Here is a 21,485-nt window from a genome sequence, read left to right as displayed (position 1 = left end):
GGAAGAATAACTCAAAAGCTCATCAAGCAAGGCGCGGACACAGAACCGAGAAAGTAACATTATCATTTCCACGGAGGGCAGGTCAGTCTCCTCCCGAATAAGGTATTTAACTAAAACCCGAGCTCCCGCTCAATTTTCCCAGTAGTCTCCTTTCCGGTTGTGACTTGCGTCATTACCGTTGCGTCTTCTCATTGGCCGGTTGACGGGCGACGGCGCCTGCGCGCTGCGTTCCTTTGAGGGTCGTGGGCCGACGCCATTTTGGCCCGAGAGGCGCTACGAGGAAGTAGAGCGCCGACCCTTTCGCCTGCCGGCCTCCTGGGTACGGCCTTTTCTTCCGGGGCTTCTAGGTCGAAGCGTTCTCTTCTGCCGCTGCTGCTTTCTTAACTCTCGGCACCCTCCATACTCTCCGGTCAGGCGGGAACGTCTGAGCGCCGGTCCGCGCCATCGGGGGTCACACCGCCAGGAAGGAGGTGACGGGGGCGGCGCGGGGTGCGGACACTCCCCGCTGAGAGCCCGCCTGCCATGGACTCGGAATATTACAGTGGCGACCAGTCAGGTGGGGCTGGAGTCCGGGGGACAGGGCGGGGGACGGAGCAGTTACTCGGCGGAGTTGGGCCTTGCACCTTCGCGGGGAGGGGAGGGAGGCCCTGCAGACGGTGTCCCCGGCCCCGGCCTGAAGCGGACTGAGAGGCTGCAGGGAAGAGCCCGCCGACAAGCTGTGAGCCCAAAGTTACAACCTTGGGGAGGGGATTCTAAAGGGAAAGCCATCTTCTCAATCGGCCAAGGTTTTTGCTAAAATTGAGAAGTCACTTCCATATATTAAGCTCCCACTGTGTGCAAAGAGCAAGGGAGGAGAAGTGTCTACTGAAGGGTTGTTCAGGATTTGAGAGTTTTCTGAGAATCCTAGGGGCGAGGATCTTCCTTAGACTTTCAACTCCGCGAGTTAGAAGTAGTTTAATCTCGCCTGTAACAACACAGGGCATAAGAAAATGCAGGACCGTTGTTTGAGTTGCATAAATTCTTTAGAGTAAGGAGTGCACCTCTGGCACTTATTGGTGGGTTTTGTGCTTTTCCTTCACCTTGAGATCTTTCCTTCACCGACGTTTGGTCTCCTTTCTTTCCTTTTTATTCAGTAAGCACTCAACTGGGCTCCACTTTGCTGGCACACTGCTAGGCACCCATGATACAAAGACGAATGAGGCAGAACCTAGTGGGAGAAGACACGTTACGTTTGCTTCCCCTTTGTGTGCTAGTTCTATTTGGGCATTCTGTATCAACGTGCTTAAATTGTTTAAGTGTTAAGCATTTTCCTGTTTTGAGTTCAGGTTGTTTCATTATGTATGACAGCAAGTAGTAATGACTACAGTCTTCCAAGCATGCTCTGCTCTTTTGCTTAAAACGTTTCCTGATGTTTTTAGAATAGTTTTTTCAATTCATTTGTGTTTTTAAATTAGTTTTTTAAAAAGTAGTTATATTTGATACATGTACGTTAAGTGCTAAAAGAGGTAACAAAAAAATAGTGCCTTGATTTACGGCCCCCCCCCCCCCGACTTTCTGTTCCGTTAGCTGTTTTTTGATATTTACCTTTGTATGCCTAATTTATGCTGTCTCTTGTTGCATCATTTGTAGGCATTCTGTGGTGAGTACCGTTATGCTAGGACAGTATTTTAGTCTCTTACGTGCCCTCTTTTCCCCCATATTCCCACTGTTGCAGCATAATTGTTAAACTTCAAAACTGTTTTTATTATGACTGTATAAATATTTTTTACTCCTTAACTAAGTACAGTAGCTCATTAGTATGATAGTGATTGCATTCTTATACAACTTTTTGGTTTTCCTGGGGTTAACTATTTCATTTTAAAAAATGTTTATTTTTATTAACCCCCTAACCAAGTTTTTCTGCATCCTCAAACAGCCCTAAATTCCTCTAAATACAGTTTTATTTATAAAGTATTGGTTACAGTTAGATAGCAATTCATAGTTACCATTTTGTAATATTATAACATCCATTAATTTAGTGAGTTTTCACTATTTCTCTTGCGTTCTTCATTCATAAACAAGTAAGTACATCACATACCAGGAAGTGTTCTGACCTCTAGGGATTCAGCAGTGAACCAGAATCCCTGCTCCTGTGGCACTTTCATTCAAGTGGAGAAGACTCACATTAAACAACTTGGTAAATCAGTTAGAAGGTGGTAGGTGCTATGGAGAGAAAGACTCAATTTTTAATTCAAATAGTTAAATGGCACACTGTTTTTGTTTTGTTTTGTTTTATTCTCTCCTCCCCTTTCCGCACACTGTTATTTAGAATTTGTTGACTTGGTTTTTAGTTGTGTTTCTTAAGCTTCATTCCTTGTATGATGTACTTTTGCTGCCACGCATATCCCAGTACATGTAATGGTTGTTGGTATTAATTGTATGAGTATTGTTTAGTTCAAAGTATTAATATCATTAGTTATGCTTTGTGCGTGGTAACTTTTGCTTTTATGTAGTATCTATCCTTGATTCATTGTGTTCATTTCAGCTGTAGATATCATCCATCTTATACCATAAGTGGGTTTTTGTTTTATTTTTAAGCAGATGATGGTGGCGCTACCCCAGTACAGGATGAACGAGATTCAGGGTCAGACGGTGAGGATGATGTAAATGAACAGCACTCCGGATCAGACACTGGAAGTGTAGAACACCATTCAGAGGTATTGGCTAAACAACATCTTTGGGGAGATTTTTCCCTTGCATTCTATGAGATCTGTTGTATTTAGGAGTTGTAGAGTCCCCGTCATGGGGTTAGTCAGTATAAAATAATAGAAAATTTCTTCAAAAATAAATAAATAAGGATAATCTGGTTACTAAACAAATCACAGGGAAATTAGGTCTGATTGGGTCACATTTCAAATATTAGGCAGTTTTTTAAAAGAATTTTTTTATTTTTTGAGACAGGTCTTGCTCTGTTGCCTGAGATAGAGTGCAGTGGGGTCATCACAGCTCACTGCAGTCTCATCCTGGGCTCAAGTGATCCTCCTGCCTCAGCCTCTCAAGTATTTGGGACTATAGGAGTGCACCTCACGCCTGGCTAATTTTTCTGTTTTTTTTTTTTTTTTTTTTTTGTAGAGACTGGGTCTTTCTTTCTGTTTCTCAGGCTGGTCTTAACTTCTGGCCTCAAGCGATCCTCCCACCTTGGCCTCCCAAAGTGCTAGCCCTCCCAAAGTGCTAGCGGCTCACGCCTGACCTAAATATTAGGTAGTTTTTAACTGTGCATATCAATTCAGAAAATGAGCCAGGCCTTTGATAATTGTCTGTTTCCCCATTCCCCAAATAATGTCTTATTGGGACAATAAACATTTGCAATCTGAAGAAATGCCAGTTGAAATAGAAAGTTATAGGGGTTATTGCCTATCAGAATTTGTATCAGGATTTGGCCTTCTAATTTTTCATTGTTACATGTATATAAATATACGTAATAACAAAGCAAATATAATTTTAAAAGTTGTTTTTGTTTAATACAGAGTAGTATTGGATCTTATGTGCATTTTAACATAATACATCAATATTTTAAAACTACTTAATTTGCTTTCCCGGTTATACAGTCTCTACTGCACGATGTTAACAAGATAAAATTGTTTTGCGGTAAATCAACCACAAGCTTTGGTAGACACAAACTGAAACAAATAGGAATGATAAAGATGCCATATGTTTTTTTTTAAGAACTTTATATGCCATATACTTTGCTTGATTACACACGTGCAGAAAAGTGTCCAGTTTTTAGTGAGAATAATTCTTAGAAATTGTAATTAGTATGTTAACATGTTTAACAAATTTATAGAGCGCATGCTATGTGTTAAGCTCTTTTTTAGGTGCTTTGAACATATCAGTGACTAAAAGTCAAAATCCTTCTCTTGGATTTATTTTCCAGTGGGAAGAGAAAGACATTAAACAGTATACATTTTTTTTTTAAATTATACAGTTTGTTAGGAGGTAAAAAATGCTGTGGGGAAAGAAGAAAATTAGAGCAGAGTGAAGGGTGCCAGGATGGACGGCAGGTTTTGATGTTAAATAGGGAAGTTGATGTAGGCCTTATTAAGAAAGTGACATTTGAGCCAAGGTGTGAAAGGAGGTGTAGGGATAGCCACACAGATATGTATATGTAGGAGAAGAACTTTCCTGGCAAAGACCCAAGATGGGAGTGTGCTTGATGTCTTCAAGGAGCCAGTGTGGTTGTAGTGGCATCAGTAATGGGTAGGGGTGGTCAGAAAGGTAAATGAGGGTATGAAACAGGCTCACCTTTTACAGATTTTTATGTCACTCAAGTTTTTATATGGTCTTTAACATTTAGAATACATTCTGATATACTAATTGATAGGTAGAAATTACTTGATAACATAAACATTGTTACAGAACATTTAGTGTATGATATTTCAAATTTCTACTTTGGAAACAGCATCAGGAGATTGACCAGTGTCAGTTTAGAACCTGTTAGGGTAGTCATCGTGTGGCTTCCTGCTGCACTTGTAAACATAATGTAGGCTCACCTTTCAGCATCTTCAACTGCTTTTTTTGTAATGATAATGGATTCTGAATAAATAAATGTGTGAGTTGTTGAAAGTTTGGAAATAGCAGTCCTTGACTTAGGATCAACTTATCATTTTTGACTTTAGGATGGTGCAGAAGCTATATGCATACTTTCAGTACCCATATAGCCACTCTGTTTTTCATTTTCAGTACAGTATTCAATAAATTACATGAGGTGTTCAACGCTCTATTATAAAATAGGCTTTGTGTTAAGTGATTTTGCCCAGCTGTAGTGACTGATGAGTATATTCAGAGTAGGGTAGGCTAAGCTGTAATATTTGGTAGTTCGGATGTATTAAATGCATTTTTGACTTAAGATATTTTCAACTTAACCAATGGTTTATTAGGATGTAACCCCATCAAAAATTAAACAGCATCTATATCTAAAGTTTAAAGAAAAAGATTATGGGAGGCTGAGGTGGGAGGATTGCATTAGCCCAGGAGTTCAAGGCAAGACTGGGCAATATAGCGAGACCCCATCTCTTTATAAAAATTAAAGCCAGCATACTGCTATCATAGAAATGACTTAACTTTTTGACATTATTTCTCCTGCATTTTCATTCTCTTACATGTGTATAATGTGTGTATGTATTGAGATTTTATTATATGTACTTTGTATCTATATATTTAATATTATTTTTATCTCTTCACTTAAGATTATACTTTAAGTATTTCCCCATTTCATTAAAGATTTTTGCTAAGCATAATTTTTAAAAATTTCACAATATGGATGCAGCATTCCTTATTCAGTGATTCCCTAATCATTTAGACTGTTTAGCTGTTGTAAACAAAGCTGCCCTGAACATTTTTGTACATAAACATTTGTGATTATTTGTTATTGTTTCATTAGAAATCTACCAGGGGAATTAACCTGATTAAAGAGACCAGGTCATTTTAAGGCTTTTAATAGATATTCCCCTCCAGGAAGGTTATCCGAATTTGCTAAACCACTAGTAGTTTGAGAGTGGCAATTATAGCCTTAAGTGTCGGGTTCTGTATTAATGTTCTTTGGCCTATTTAAAATGACTTCTAAGAAGAAATTTTGGATTGTTTTCGCATTAAAAGTATTTTTTAGAAGTTAATGGCATGTTAAAAGAGTACAGTTCTATTAAGTGGAACAGTGCACATTACAGGACCAAAGCCCAAAAGATATATATTAGTTTCTAGTAGCTGTAACAACTTGACAAACTTAGTGGCTCAAACCGACACATTTATTATCTTACATTTCTGGAGGTCAGGTTTCAAATGAGTCTTACTGGGCTAAAATCAAGGTGTCAGCCAGGGCTGTGTTCCTTGCCTTGTCTTCTCCAGCTTCTAGAGGCCACCTGCATTTCTTGGCTGAGGCCCCTTTCTGCATCTTTAAAACTCTGATCTCTTCTTTCTGTCATCACATCTGTGTCTCTTACTGTGACTCTCCAGTGTTCCTCCTATAAAGACCCTTACAATTACATTGAGCCTACTGGATAATCCAGGATAATCTCCCTATCAAGATTCTTGCCTTAATTACATTTGCTCAGTCCCTTTTGCACGTAAAGTAACATTTGCAGGTTCCAGAGGTTAGGACGTGGACATCTTTGGAGGCCATTGTTCTGCCTACCACAGGATGGTACTCCCAACATAATTTTCCAAATAATGATTTGCATTTTAGAATTTAGGCTAGTATTTTTTTTTTTAATTCATTTCACCTACGGTATTTACTCTGCGCACATATCTTTAGATCTCTAAGGAATATACACACACAATCTATAAGGTAGTGGTCAGTGTAGGAAATGCCCATAAAATTTTAAAGACCAGTAATTTTTGCAGATTTATTAATCACTTTATTAGAAGGCAATGTTATTAAAAAATAACTTTTAACTTATTTTTTTAAAGTAATTGTACATAGGTAAGTTTCATGTCAGACTACCTTAAGAAAGTAAGAGTTTATTATACTATACATATTGTATGGGGGCTCTAAATCTTTCTGTCTAGGGAGTGTGTTCTGTCCATCTGTCACTGATGGGCCAGCCTAATGGCTATTCCTAATATCTGTTTCTTGTGTGGTTGGCTTTATTTTTTTTTCCAAGTTTTGAAAAAACTCAATGATCAAGACAAATATTTTAAAACTCAAAATTAATGCAGAAAGATATGATGATGAGGAACAGAATATCAAAATCTTAAAATCAGGATCAGTAACGGTGCTGTATTGGTCTATATTGTTCAAGTTTGCTTGTTTCCTTGTTGAGCTAATGTCTAATAGTTCTATCCAACTGTTTTCTCTGTTCTTTTTTTCTTTTTTTTTGAGACAGAGTCTCGCTCTGTTGCCCGGGCTAGAGTGAGTGCCGTGGCGTCAGCCTAGCTTACAGCAACCTCAAACTCCTGGGCTTAAGCGATCCTACTGCCTCAGCCTCCCCGATTAGCTGGGACTACAGGCGTGTGCCACCATGCCTGGCTAATTTTTTCTATATATATTTTTAGCTGGCCAGATAATTTCTTTCTGTTTTTAGTAGAGACGGGGTCTCACTCTTGCTCAGGCTGGTCTCGAACTCCTGACTTCGAGCAATCCACCCGCCTCGGCCTCCCAGAGTGGTAGGATTACAGGCATGAGCCACCGCGCCTGGCCTGTTTTCTCCGTTCTTGAAAATGGATATTGAAATCTCTTAACTGTTACGATTGGATTATCTATCTATTACTCCGTTCATTTCTGTCAGTTTTTGCTTCGTGTAATTTGGTGATCTGTTGTTAGGTGCATATTGGGCACTTTGAGTATGTTATCTCACTGCCTTCTGGCCTCCATTGTTTCTGTTGACAAATTAGCTGTTAATCTTATTGGAGTTCCCTTGTAAGTGATGAGTTGTAATTTCCATTTCTATTGATATTCTCTATTTGATGCAGCATTGTCATCATGCTGTCTTTACTTCTGGCTCCTGTGTTCTTTTAGCTCTATGAACATGTTTACAATAGCCACTTGAAGTCTTTTTCTGATAAATCTAATTGGTTCCTCTCACAGGCCATTTCTGTTGCCTGCTTTTCCCCCCAATGTATCAGTTATACTTGCCTGGTTTTTTTGCATGCTTCTTAATTTTTTTGTTGGAAACTGGAAATTTTAGAGAATATTGTAGCAACTCTGGATACTGGTCCCTTAGGGGAGTGTTTTTGTTATTTGCTTACTTATTTGCTTAGTGACTAGCTCCACTATTTTCATGAAGTCTGTTTACTCACCCACAGTGTAAAATCTCTGATGTTGTTCCTCAAGGAAGTACAGTTTGGGGATGCTCACAGTCACCTGGGCTGGCAGTGATATTGGTAGGGCTCTTTTTTTCTTCATTCTCTGACCACACGCAGCTGTTAAACTCCACTTTTTTGCGCCTTGATCGTGCCATTGTTTTCAACAATGCTGTGGGGCACAAATTGTCCCCCCCAAACTAATCTAATTAAATTCTGGTTCCTTTGAAGGAATAGTTTCTGAGATCAGTGTTTGATCTTTGCTCTGACCCCAGGATGGCTCCTCCAAGTACCTTTCACCAAAACCTCCCCAAATTTGATTGCAAATGAAGTAAGTTTCTTTGGGGAGAGATTAGGAGCTATTTGGTTTATAGCCTGCATTTTCTCCAGGCAAAATCTCTGAGCCAGGGTCTGGAGCTGAGGATGAGAGCAGTGGCAGGCTTATCTATGGATGATAGCCCAGCTCTAGAAGCTGAGCTCTGGGTGAGGTAGGAACGAGGTGGCAACCTGAGGTCCTCTCAGCTTGCCTCTCCTGGCATAGTCTCACGCGCTGGGACAAGGGTGATCAGGGCCCCAGTATGCTCAGCGTGCTGTGCCCACGGTAGAACCTTTCCGTGAGTAAGGGCTGGGCGACATGTGGGAGCTCCCACCTCTCAACTGCACCCACACAGAACTTAGCCTCAGCAATAGGCATCTGAGGGCACATGGGAAACGCTGGTGTGTCCTGCCCTTCCTGGGAAGAAAGCCCTCTGACTGGAGGCCAGATGGGGCTAGGGGCTCTGTGTTCTTGGCTGTAGTAGTGGGGCGTAGAGTCTCTGCCTCCCTGAGCTGTGAAGTTAGAAGGGGGGGAGTGATCTTGGTTCAGATATCAGAGACTCTAGCCTTTTGTTGAATTTGTGTAGATGTTTCTTCATTTGCTCTTTGCCCTTTGGACCATTTCCAGAGGCTTTAAATGGTTGTTAAATAATTTCACCAGTTTCACTGGGGAGCAGGCCAGCAGAACTTCTTATGCTGTTGTGCCAGAAGTCCTCATTTGACTTCATTTTTATCCCTTTTACTGACTGGCCAAACCTGTCCACATTTGTAAATTCAAATCCCAGAGGGACCCAGTATGCTTTGTTTGTCTTTTATAACACTCTGTCTTGGGCCCTTTGTTCTGTTTCATCTCATTGGGTCTACTGTGTGTGGATGGGTCAGGTACCCCAGTCCTGTCCATGGCCCCTCCCTGCGCAGAGAGCAGCCTTATGTTGCTTTCCTGAACAAAAGATTCTGGACAAGCTAGTGGTAGGTATTTTGTGGCATGCCTATATATTACAGGATGTTTATTGTCTTGGTTCCTGGACATTAAGTCAGATTCTAGTAGCACATCCTCCCTGGTCGTTGACAACCAAAAATGTCCCCTCACATTCCCAAATGCCCCCTTGGGTAAAGTGCCAGAACCACCCTGGGATGAGGACCCTGAGATGGAAAAGTGAGGATGGTAAGCATAGGAAAGGAAACAAATACTCAACAATATAGAAAATGAGTGATTAAAATATGAGAATACTTGTTAAGAGTGGCAAATGAGCTGTTGAGATTGCTTTAAAAGAATACTTGGTGACATAAAGAATTCACCATGTGGCTATTGTATTGTGCTTCTATATGCTGGTTGATTTTTTTAAAGTAAATTTACATAGAGAATAGAATAAAAGGAGATTCCTTATGCCAAAATGTAAATGATATTGATCTTTTCGTAGTGTCGTTAGCATTTGTCTTATTTCTGCAGTACACATTAATCTTTTTTTTGAGACAGAGTCTCGCTCTGTTGCCCGGGCTAGAGTGCTGTGGCGTCAGCCTAGCTCACAGCAACCTCAAACTCCTGGGCTTAAGCGATCCTACTGCCTCAGCCTCCCAAGTAGCTGGGACTACAGGCATGCGCCACCGTGCCTGGCTAATTTTTTCTATATATTTTTAGTTGGCCAGATAATTTCTTTCTATTTTTTTTAGTAGAGACGGGGTCTCGCTCTTGCTCAGGCTGCTCTCAAACTCCTGACCTTGAGTGATCCACCCGCCTCGGCCTCCCAGAGTGGTAGGATTACAGGTGTGAGCCACCGCGCCCGGCCCACATTAATCTTTAAAATTAAAGGGAAGGCCGGCCGTGGTGGCTCACGCCTGTTAATCTCTACTAAAACTAGAAAGAAATTATATGGACAGCTAAAAATATATTTATAGAAAAATTAGCTGGGCATGGTGGCACATGCCTGTAGTCCCAGCTACTCGGGAGGCTGAGGCAGAAGCATTGTTTGAGCCCAGGAGTTTGAGGTTGCTGTGAGCTAGGCTGACGCCACAGCACTCTAGCCCGGGCAACAGAGTGAGACTCTGTCTCAAAAAAAAAAAAAAAAAATTCAAAGGGAAAATAATTTAATAGAATAACTGTGCCATCATTTTATATGGTAACCCAGTTTTATGAGCATGCATCAAATAATTCAAAAAAGTACTAAAGAAATTCAAAATTTAGAAGACCCTTATAAAGAATCCTTTAGTATAAAGATAAACCTTTTCTCTACTAGCTGTTTTTACTATTTTTAATTTGTCTTTAGTATGTATTCCCTTACTAAAAAATTATCACATTGTCTTTTCTTAACAGATTAGATGGAAGGATGCATGGAAAGGCAGTTTTTTTAATTTGAAGAAAAAGTATTGAAGCTTAGACTTCAGTATTTTCTTTGAAGATTTTTTATTCCCAACTACCCTGTACCTCCTGTGTGACAGGAGATAGTTGGCATTCATTTCTCTGTCCCCAATTTTGTCGTATGATTTCCAAATCAAGATAATTAAATCTTTAGATTAGAATGTGTTTCCCCAAACTTCAGCACTATTGCTTAAGTTTGTATAATGTGTGTGATAACTTATTAGCCATGTCTTTCAGTAAACATTGTTTGAGTGTTTACCATTTGCTAGGCATAGCAATGCAAACACAAAGCTTTAAAGTGTCCAGATAGGTGCGGCAGACCTGAAAACAGGTGACTACTGTACAGTGCATCATTACAGAGAGGACACATAGGAACTTCTGTGGGAGGAAGTGTAGTAGCTGTGATATTTCAGCTGACTGAAGAATGAGTTAGGATTGTGGGGGCGGTGGTCATTCTAGCTAGAGGAGCAGCAGGTACAAGGCCTAGAATTGGGAAGGACTTGGTGTATTTCAAGAATGATTGCTGTGGCTGGAAATGGAATAGCTTAATGGAAGGTGATGCTGAAGAATTAAGTTTGGGACAGATGGCTTCACACGTTTTGTAGTGGGGCAGATAGAGAAGAAGGAAAAGGACTTTGTAAAGATCTTTTTGGATAGTCATCACTGGAAATACAGCTTTTTAATGAAGCAGTTTGAGCACCAAGTTGAGGGTTGGTTCTCGAATGTGACCTAGTTATAACTAGTTGCCAGTTCTAAATTTTGTTATTTTACTCTGATATTCTCTTGGACGCATGAAATTAGTTGTATGGTTTTTAGTCAGCTGGTTTCTGTTTTAAAGACAATATATTGAAGGAAATGTGTATTTTAAAATCCAGAAGCTTGTAGAGGACATCTACATAGAAAAGTAGAGTGTTCCCTTTGTGAGGGTCCCACAGAAGAAAAATATGGTGTGGGACTGTTGAGGAAGAAGTTGTATGGAGATGGAACCTGGCTTTTCCTTGCTTTGTGACTGTAGGCAAAGCACCACAGTGGCCCAACCATCCCTCTACTGTTGAAGTTGGTGACAGCCCTGGTTAGCTCTAGCCTCACTTTCACTTGAGTAAAGATGGCAGTCTGCTCTTATTTGGATCTTTCCAGCAAGAGGTTGTGTTAGTGTAAGGAAAACATCCTTATGGGGAGTACCTCAAAACAACAAGAAGATTCTTCTTGGCCTTTACTCTCCTTGTTAATCCTATTTCTTACTAGTTCTTATGATTCCATTTACACTTTGTACTAGGTTTCAGCCTTTGTCTTTGATTCTACCAAACTGAGGAGAAAAAATATTATTTTTCATTAAGTAATGTTTATTGCAAACATTATTTTTCCATTTATTTTCTGTTAAGCATTGTTTGTGGGGTTTCTTTTTCAGTTTGGTGAATATATTTTGAGTGTCTTCTTTGTGCTGCAGGTAAAAGATATATTTTTTTTAAATGGCCTCTTTTTTTTTTAAGATCAGTATATGATGAAGATAAATGTGTAAATCACCTTTCAGTGAAGTAGTAATAGATGCCCAAGATGGTATGGGCATATGAAGTAGAGAATGGCTAACCAGCTCAGCCTTCCCAGAGGATATATTTGAGCTAAGTTTTGAAGGACAAATGTTTTGTATTAAAAATTAAAATGATTTTGTTATTAATGATTAGTATTATTTATTGAATGCTCATAGGCTCTGTGCTAACTGCTTTACATGCACTTAATCAGAACAGCCCTTTAAAATATAGATACTATTCATAATGTCCTCAGATGGAGGACACTGAGACTTGAGGAGTTAAGAAAATTTCCCTAGATGACACAGTAGAAAGTGTCAGAGCCAGAGTTTGTATCCCAGGGTCTTTTTGACCTGTCACATTATGTTGCACAAAGTCCATTTTTACCTTGAGAGAAGATGAAGAAAGCTTCAGGAGGAGAATATTTTTGCCAGATTTTGAGGTATGAAATGGATATGGCAGGGGAAAGATATTCTAGATGAAGGCATGGAGGTAAGAGTGAAGTTAGTAGTTTCACAGTACTAGAACTGGAATAGAATTTCTAAAATAAATGCAGACTCTTTGACACCTTCCCTGGACTTACTGAATTAATACAGGGGTTGGTATGGTCTTCACCAAAGCTCCCTTAGTGATTCATATGCACACTAAAGTTTGGGAACTGCTGGTATAGTGCGTAGGGGTAGTGTTGGTGAGGAGGCAGAAATGAATCTAGAGAGGTAGGCAGGAGTTTGTGTCATTGTCATAAAATCTTAAACTTTGTGTATAGTTTTTTTCTAGTATTTTTTATCAGGAGTGCTTTTGCTTTTGACACTTTGATTGTAAGAGCAACCAGCTTTTGACAGACAAGAGACACTGGTATATAGCTTCACTTTATTTTGTGTGTGCTTATTATAAAATGAGAGTCTCTGAAGTGTTGCAACATTCCAGGAACTACACTGGATTGACAGCATTGTGTTATTTTATTGCTGGATTTCTCAGATTCTTTCATAAGCTTATTAAACTGATATGTAATAACAAACTCCAGTAAGAAAGTTTCAAATATAGCTTCTGGAACTAGGGTCCAGTGAAACATATTTTTGAAAATGCTCCTATGGATATTTCCTCATGGAATTTACTGTGTGACTGACTTTAGTATTGAGTGTTTTACCAATTTATAATGATAGGGATAATGATAGGGTAGTATGCAAGGTCAAGTGTTTTGAGTTTGATACTTCTGATGTATGAAGAAGAAACAAATGTCCTGAGTTTTTGGGTTCTTTATAAGGGTTTCTATTTGGCTAGATACTACCTTGAAATTGACAAATTATTATTTGCTCTGTGGCAATTTTATTATTATTTACTTTGCAGTTTAAGAAGGTCACTTATCTCTGTGTGTGTGTGTGCGTGTGTATTGTGGCTCTGGTGTATAAGAGTGTGATTACTGTTTGTGTGCTGAGGTGAACAAGGTTGTTCATTATGATGGATAACCAGTAGTTATTTATAACTGCAGTGTGAACAATTGATTGCTAAGGAGGAGGTATAAGGCATTGTAGACATTCCTAAAGCCTCTAAGTGCCCTCAGAGTGCTAAATTCCTCTGACAGTTACCAAGAGGGAATTTAAGAAAATGGATTTTAGTGGTGCCATCCTAGCTCACTGTAGCCTCAAACTTCTAGGCTCAAGCCATTCTCCTTCTTCTGCCTCCCAAATAAGCTGGGACTACAGGTGTGTGCCACCATCCCCAGCGAATTTTTCTTATTTTCTGTAGAAATGAGGCCTCAGTATGTTGCCCAGGCTGTTCTTGAACTCCTGGCTTCAAGCGATCCTCCTGCTTGGGCTTCCCAATGTGCAAGGATTATGGGTGTTAGCCACCATGCCTGGCCATGTGATAACATTTAAATGGCAATTTCTACTATTGATTTGTTGTACTCATATCTGACTTTTAAAAAACTGCATTTGGGATTTTTTTAGGTTTGTAGTTTAATTGCTAAGGCCAATTACAATGTTCTCTTTTGTCTTTTACTTTAGTTTGCCTCCTGCTTTAGTTTGCCTCTGCTGGTATTGTATGCCTCTCTCCCCTGACCCCCCAATCTAGTTAACTAAATCATCACAGACTAAGTACAGAAGTGCCTGTGTCTGTACATCTTTTGCAGCTAGTTTCATATAGATGCACTTCCTGTAGGCTTTCAAAACATAAGCATACCATCACAACAGTGCTTATCACACCATATTGTTATAGTATGTTTTGCTGGGTCATCAGACAATAGCTACTTAAGGTCAGGCACTGAGAAAAATTCAGACTTGATTCCTAGCACCTTGCACATAGTAGACATTAAATAAATGCTTGTTGAATTAATTATTTCTCACTCTATATTATTCCCACTTTACTGCCTTATTACTTATTCAGCAAATACAGGTTGAATATCCCTTATCAAAAATGCTTGGAACCAGAAGTGTTTTGGATTTTGGAATATTTGCATGTATATGATAAGCTATCTTGGGATGGGACCCAAGTCTAAACATGAAATTCATTTGTGTTTAATATACACCTTAGTATATACATAGCCTGAAGGTAGTTTTATACATTATTTTTAATAATCTTACACGTGAAACAAAGTTTGTATTGGGTACTTATGTGTGGAATCTTCCACTTGTGGCATCATGTTGGTGCTCAAAATATTTTGTATTTTGAGGCATTTTGGATTTCAGATTTTTGGATTAGGGATGCTCAACCTGTACTTACTATGTGTATGTTCTGGAGACCATTCTATACTCTGGAGGTACCTCAGTGAAGAAAACAACCCAAAAAAATGCCTGTCTTCTTATGTCTTAAATTCTAGATAAATTTTTCATCTACATTCTTTTAAATTAAGAAATATGGCTAAAGTGAACTTTAAGCAATATATGGAGCATTGTACTATAATCACAAGATTCTTTTACTTTTCCAGTCCTAATATTATATTTAATAGGTAAATACCAGTTTCAGTGGGATATGGGATGTGTGACTGACTAGGAATCTAGTATAGTACTGTGCTGAGTGCCCAGTGAGAACTCAGGAAAACTCAAGAGAACTCACCTATGGGAATTTTGAAAAGTTTATGGTTTTGGAAAATTTCCTGAATATGTTGTATTCAGCGAATATGTGTAGCCGTTACTGTTTCTTTGGAATGCTGTGCTGTAATAGTAGTAATAAAATATGAAAAAAACTCAAAACTTTTGCTTTGTAGACTTATTTTATAATTTTTTGTACTCTTTTCGAAGTTGTAGACACAGCACACTTAGTCTTCTTTAAGTGAGCCTAGGGTAAGTTAAAGTATGACATTTTCATGCCATTTATCTTGTCATAAGAAGAATTCTCTAGTCACTTTACACATTATTAAAAACTCTTTAGTCCTTAAAAATTGATCTGTGATAAGTTCACGTAGCTTCAGTCATATTCTAAAGAGAAGTACTTGGCTCAGTAAAGTTTTAAGGGGAAACACTCAAACACAGAAATACTTTCACTTTTTAAAACAGAATATCATCACCACGTTATTGAAAGTTAAGATACTGGATGGGGGGAAAAATTGCCCAGATCCTAAAACACTTGTTAATATTTTGCTATGTTTAATTTTGTATATTTTTCTTTGCATTTTTGAAAACATAACTATAATATGCATATATCATTTGTACCCTACAGCATATTTTCAGAGTAATTATTTCAAGTAACATTGTGCATTACTGTAGTTAGATTCATTATGTTCTTTCTAAAACTTAAGCTTTTGTTCCAGGGTTACTAGGTATATGACCATGACTATTCTAAGCCTCAGTTTTCTTACCACAGGAAGTAGTGTTGTGAGGAGTGAATGAACTAGCAGGAGCGAGCCTAACATGGATTGACTCTTAGTAGGTGCTTAGAAATTGTTAGCTCCTCTTTCCTTTTCTATTTAAATTCTCTTGGGAGCATGGTCCCTGTATGTTATTTGATCCTTTAACTAAAATAAAGCTTTATGGTTCTTTTCCCTAAAGAATTTTAATTTTATAAAACCCAAGAATGTTCCTTTGTAAAAGAGCTTGGTTACATTTGCTTGTATTTCTTTGGAAAGTATAGTTAAGTTTCTGGAACTAGAATTACTTATGTTAGACTTTTTAAGAATATCTAGCTCTTCACAATTAATCTCCTATAGTAATCGGGGGGTATGCTTTACAAATTTGTTTTGGTGAAGGCTGGTTATCTTTCCCCATTTTGGGATCCAAACCATGTTAGCCATTTCACAGACTGGCTTTCTTTATATTGGGTTGTTTCTCTATAGGTATAGGACAGAAATTCTGCATCTAAATGTACATATTCCTAGACTTAATATATTGTTGGAAAAGTTTTATCATTTTTACTGCCAAACATTTTTTAGCACTTTTCTAATTTTTTCTCACTTTATTTTTCAGAATGAACCTAGTGATCGAGAAGATGGCCTTACCAAGAGACATCATGTGACAGACTCCGAGAATGATGAGCCCTCAAATCTTAATGCTAGTGACTCTGAAAGTGAGGAGCTTCACAGGCAAAAGGACAGTGACTCTGAATCTGAGGAACGTGCAGAGCCTCCTGCAAGTGATTCTGAAAATGAAGATGTCAATCAGCACGGGAGTGACTCTGAGAGTGAGGAGACCAGGAAATTACCTGGTAGTGACTCTGAAAATGAGGAACTTCTTAATGGACATGCAAGTGACTCAGAAAATGAAGATGTTAGAAAGCATCCTGCCAGTGATTCTGAGATTGAAGAGCTCCAAAAGAGTCCTGCCAGTGACTCTGAAACAGAAGATACTCTAAAACCTCAAATCAGTGACTCTGAGAGTGAGGAACCCCCAAGGCACCAAGCCAGTGACTCAGAAAATGAGGAGCCTCCCAAACCTCGAATGAGTGATTCGGAAAGTGAGGAGCTTCGTAAACCTCAGATCAGTGACTCTGAGAGTGAGGAACCCCCAAGGCACCAGGCCAGTGACTCAGAAAATGAAGAGCTTCCCAAACCCCGTATCAGTGACTCAGAAAGTGAGGACCCTCCAAGGCACCAGGCCAGTGACTCAGAAAATGAAGAGCTCCCCAAACCCCAAATAAGTGATTCGGAAAGTGAGGACCCCCCAAGGAATCAGGCCAGTGATTCTGAAAATGAAGAACTACCCAAACCCCGAGTCAGTGACTCTGAGAGTGAGGAGCCTCAGAAGGAACCTGCCAGTGATTCAGAGACTGAAGATGCCTCCAGACACAAACAGAAGCCAGAGTCGGATGATGACAGTGATGGGGAGAATAAAGGAGAGGATACAGAGATGCAAAATGACTCCTTTCCTTCAGATAGCCATACAGATAGAAAAAGGTTTCACAGTTCTGACAGTGAAGAGGAAGAACCCAAAAGACAAAAAATTGACAGTGATGAAGATGAAGAAAAGGAGGGCGAGGAGGAGAAAGTAGCAAAACGAAAAGCTGCTGTGCTTTCTGATAGTGAAGATGAAGAGAAAGCATGTAAGGAATTATTTTGAGCTGTTTTTCAATAGCTTATCATCTAAGCTTATAACTGTGAAACATTGTGTCCTTTTCTGTTACATTAGATCTATAATCCGTCATTCAACTTGATATTCTAAAATATCACTAGGACAGTCATTTCCTCTGGATATCATTGGCTAAACTAATATTAATTTTCCTTTGAGTTGTGTAGCAGCACCTGTTAATTTCTGACTCCCTCAAAGTGATAAGCTAGACCAAGTGTCAGTGGGAATATAAAAGACTTAGTGTTTTTTTTAACTGGAAAGGGTAATGTTTCCAAGAAGTTTGTTTACATAAAACCCCTGACTGTATACAGAATTAGCTGTAGGTCTCTGCTAGCTAATCACTAGATCCCATCCAAACAGTAACTGAGCTTCCTTCCACAGGGGCTTCTCTTCATTTGTTCGACACTGTTGAATACCCAAATACAGGGAGGTTTTGGGGGATTCTATTTAGAGGCTTCATGTCTCTTTAGAGTATTCAAATCTTTGCTGCTTGAGACCTCATTTTCACAGATAATAATTTTTACTTGAACACTGTTTTATGAAACTTACCTTTTTTGAAAAAGACATATTCCCTTATAATCTGACAGTTACTAGAGGAGAAGGAAAAAGAGTACCTACCACACATGCTTGCCAGTTTGTTAAGGAAGATGAGAAATTTCAAAATGACCAGCAGGGGTTAAGGAACATGTGAAATATTCCTAAAAAGGCATATCTAGTCCCTTTTAGTTCTGCTACTACTGGGCAACATAGAAAGGATGGCAATTCTGCCCATCAGTCTAATCTTAATTTTCTCTGTTCCCCAAAAGAAAAGGGAACTATGGATGCTCACTTTCATATGGATGATTTCTTTCTTCATCTTTTGACCAGGCCACTTTTTCCTAAGCAAAATAATGGATAATTTGTATTAATAAGATGGCTCTGAATGAGCCTTTTTATTTTTTCATTTTCTTAACATGTGTCAGGGGGCCCTTTGACCTGTTAACACATACTGCCACTTTAAAGCAACTGTTATGCTTAATGATACAATAACCATAACAAATTAAGGTGAATGATAATTTTCTGTTTCACAGCAGCAAAGAAGAGTCGTATTATCTCCGATGCAGATGACTCTGACAGTGATGCTCTATCAGATAAGTCAGGCAAAAGAGAGAAGAGAGTGGCTTCTGACAGTGAAGAAGAAACAGGGAAAGAAAAACTGTCTGATAAGAAAAACGAAGAGAAGGATCTATTTGGGAGTGACAGTGAGTCAGGCAATGAAGAAGAGTAAGTGATGATGTAACGTGGGTTTTCAAGGGCTCTTAATTAGGTAGTATAGAAGGTTTGTCTCTCAAGTTTTTTAAATTTGTGTTAAAATTTCATGTTGAGATATAATACAATATGCCCTGCCTAATTGCATGACTTTGGGGATTTAGAATTTCAGTTCCTGCACTACTGCTACACACTACAACATGGATGAATCTCAAAAATAACATGTTAAGAGAAAGAATTAAAGAGTATACATTGCATGATTGCATTTGCATAAAGTACAGGAATAGACAAAACTATGGTGATGGAAATATGATTGTCTCTAGGGTGTTGATATTGGGAGACTGACTAGAAGAGGCTATAAGGGAACTTTCTGGGGAGGTGGCTTATTCCATGTCTTGGTTAGCATGCTGGTTACGTGAGTGTGTGCATTTTAAAACTGATTGAACTGGAAACTTAAGATCTGCACATTTTGCTCTAAGTAAATTATACCCCATTTTAAAAAATGGTTTCTGGCTGGGCATAGTGGTGTACACCTGCAGTCCTAGGTACTTGGGAGGCTGAGGCAGGAGAATTGCTTGAGCCCAGGGGTTCAAGGTTACAGTGTGCTGTGATCACACTGCTGCACTCCAGCCTGGTAGCAAAGTGAGACCCTGTCTCTTTAAAAAAAAAAAAAAAAAAACACAGTTCCTATTTACATGGTAAGAAAGCAAATGAATGTTTTTGTATTTGATTCTTTTCTAGAAATCTTATTGCAGACATATTTGGAGAATCTGGTGATGAAGAGGAAGAAGAGTTTACAGTAAGTATAAGATGGAAATATTTCCATTTTCACTGTGCTTTTTTGTTTGTTTTTGTGGCAGTAGTTCTCTAATAGGTGATTCCTATAAGTAAAAATAAACAACTTTAATGTATTTATGAGAAAAATCTAGAGGAAAGGGATTTAGAAAGCGAAATATAAGGCTATACAAAGGCATAAAAGGAAAATAACAGGCGAAATTGAATTAAAAGGAAGAAGGAACACACTAAGAGACGCTGAAAGGCATTTTATAATGCTGAGGGGTAAGATTCATAATAGGGAACTGCTGATTCTCACAGAGACAGTCTAGGTACTTTGGACTAACTGTTCTGCTAAGGACAGCTAGGAAAGCTGGACAGATTATTTAGAAATCTGCTTATTACTAAGAAGGAAGGCAACAAAGAATTACTAAGCCAGAACACAGAAACCTAAAGCAGTGACTCAGCATTTAGAACTCTTTCCCTGTTGGGGTGTTTGCCTGTCAGCCTGAGAGGCTGCTCATGTTTTTGACAGCCTCTAGGCTTGGGAACAAAAGTTCAAGGTCAGGGCCTATTGAGGTTAAGGGGACCTGTAAACCCCATGCCTGGATTAGGGCTCCTAAGAGCAGCACCCTTAAGATTAAGGGTGAACTGCAAGTAAAATAGCCTTTGCTCGGGTTTTAGACCATCTTTGAATCATCTTACAGACTAGAGAACCTTAGTCTCAGAAATTCAATGACAGTGGTTCAAGTTTTTCATGTATACCGTGTGATACACAGTCAAAGAAAACATTTAACAGGATACAGAAGTACCAACAGAAAATAGAAATAGGCCTAGGACTCTAGATATAGGCATTTTAGAGATTGCCCTAAAAAATCTCTTCAGGGAGATAAAAGAAAAGATTTAAAATGTTGTCAGAGCAAAGAGTGTTTAAAAGGACAAGGCAGCTTTGGAGAAGAACCAAGTAGAAATTTCAGAACTATAAAAATATAGTAATTGAAATTAAAAATTCAATGGATGAGTTTAACAACAGGCTAGACATATTTGAAGAGTAGATTAGTGAAATGGAAGATAGGAGGAAATATCTAGAATGAAGCATTGAGGTACATTATTATGGAAAATCTAAAAGAAAATAAAAGATGTAGATTATACATGAAAAGGTCAAGAACAAATTGGAGTAATTGAGGGAAAATTACGTATATAACGGAACAATATTTAAAGAAATAACACATAAAGCCACAGATTCTAGAAGGCCTACAAATTGCCAGCAGGATAAATAAAAAGAAATCTACACCTAAATAGATTACTAAAACTGCAAGAAACCAAAGAAAATAGGAAAGTCTTAAAAGCACTCACAGGGAAAATATTTCATTCAGAAAATCAACAATTAGACTAACAGCTGACTTCTCGACAGAAATAATAGAATCCAATAACTGCAAACTTAGAGTTCTGTCATATTCAGCAAAAATACTTCTCAAGAATGAAGATGAAATGAGGAGAGAATTAGTGGTGTACCAACTGAAGGAAACACAGAAATGCAGAAAGAAAATAAGGTGAAAGCTTAAAGATGCAAGAAGGAAAAAAGAGCAACAATGTGTATAGGCCTAAATGGGTATTAACTATACAAAACAAAAAGTCATGTGCGGTTTAAAATATATAAAAATTAAAACACATGATAGCAGCAACAGATTGGGAGTACACATGGAATTGAAGTGCTTGCAGGTCTTTATAAATGTATGTAAATATGTGTTAGTAGACTTTAATAATAAGTTAGGGTGTGTGTTAAGTGGCCTCTAGAAAGACTAACAAAATGTGTAACTTCCAAACTAACAGAAAGGAAAAAAATGGAATAATTAAATCTAATTAGTCCCAAAAGATGTAAGAAGAGAGAAAAAGAACTATAGAACAGGGGGCAGAAAGTAGTACATAGTAAAATAGTAGACTTAAATTTTGATAATATCAGAGATGACATTAAATGTAAATGTACTAAATGTT

At 38.5% G+C, this 21,485-nt stretch overlaps 1 protein-coding gene across 4 annotated transcripts in view; it reads left to right on the top strand.

Annotated features, from left to right (window-relative positions):
• The first annotated feature begins 225 nt into the window (after positions 1-225).
• Positions 226-21,485, top strand: part of IWS1 (interacts with SUPT6H, CTD assembly factor 1) — a 42,696-nt gene continuing 21,436 nt past the window's right edge. For 2 of the 4 annotated variants that reach the window (XR_006736768.1, XM_045558833.1), the window contains exons 1-5: positions 250-556; positions 2,578-2,696; positions 16,371-17,442; positions 18,539-18,731; positions 19,458-19,515. Coding sequence is in view for 3 of the 4 variants with exons in the window: in XM_045558833.1 (XP_045414789.1) it covers positions 523-556; positions 2,578-2,696; positions 16,371-17,442; positions 18,539-18,731; positions 19,458-19,515 (1,476 nt within the window). In the remaining variant the exon portion in view is untranslated. Of the gene's footprint in view, positions 557-2,577; positions 2,697-16,370; positions 17,443-18,538; positions 18,732-19,457; positions 19,516-21,485 lie in introns of all 4 variants that reach the window. The other 2 variants (XM_045558834.1, XM_045558835.1) reach the window with 2 other exon arrangements.

This window comes from Lemur catta, chromosome 8, assembly GCF_020740605.2.
Source record: "Lemur catta isolate mLemCat1 chromosome 8, mLemCat1.pri, whole genome shotgun sequence".
NCBI classification, from domain to species: Eukaryota; Metazoa; Chordata; class Mammalia; order Primates; family Lemuridae; genus Lemur; species Lemur catta.
This window is presented reverse-complemented; position numbering and strand designations above follow the sequence as displayed.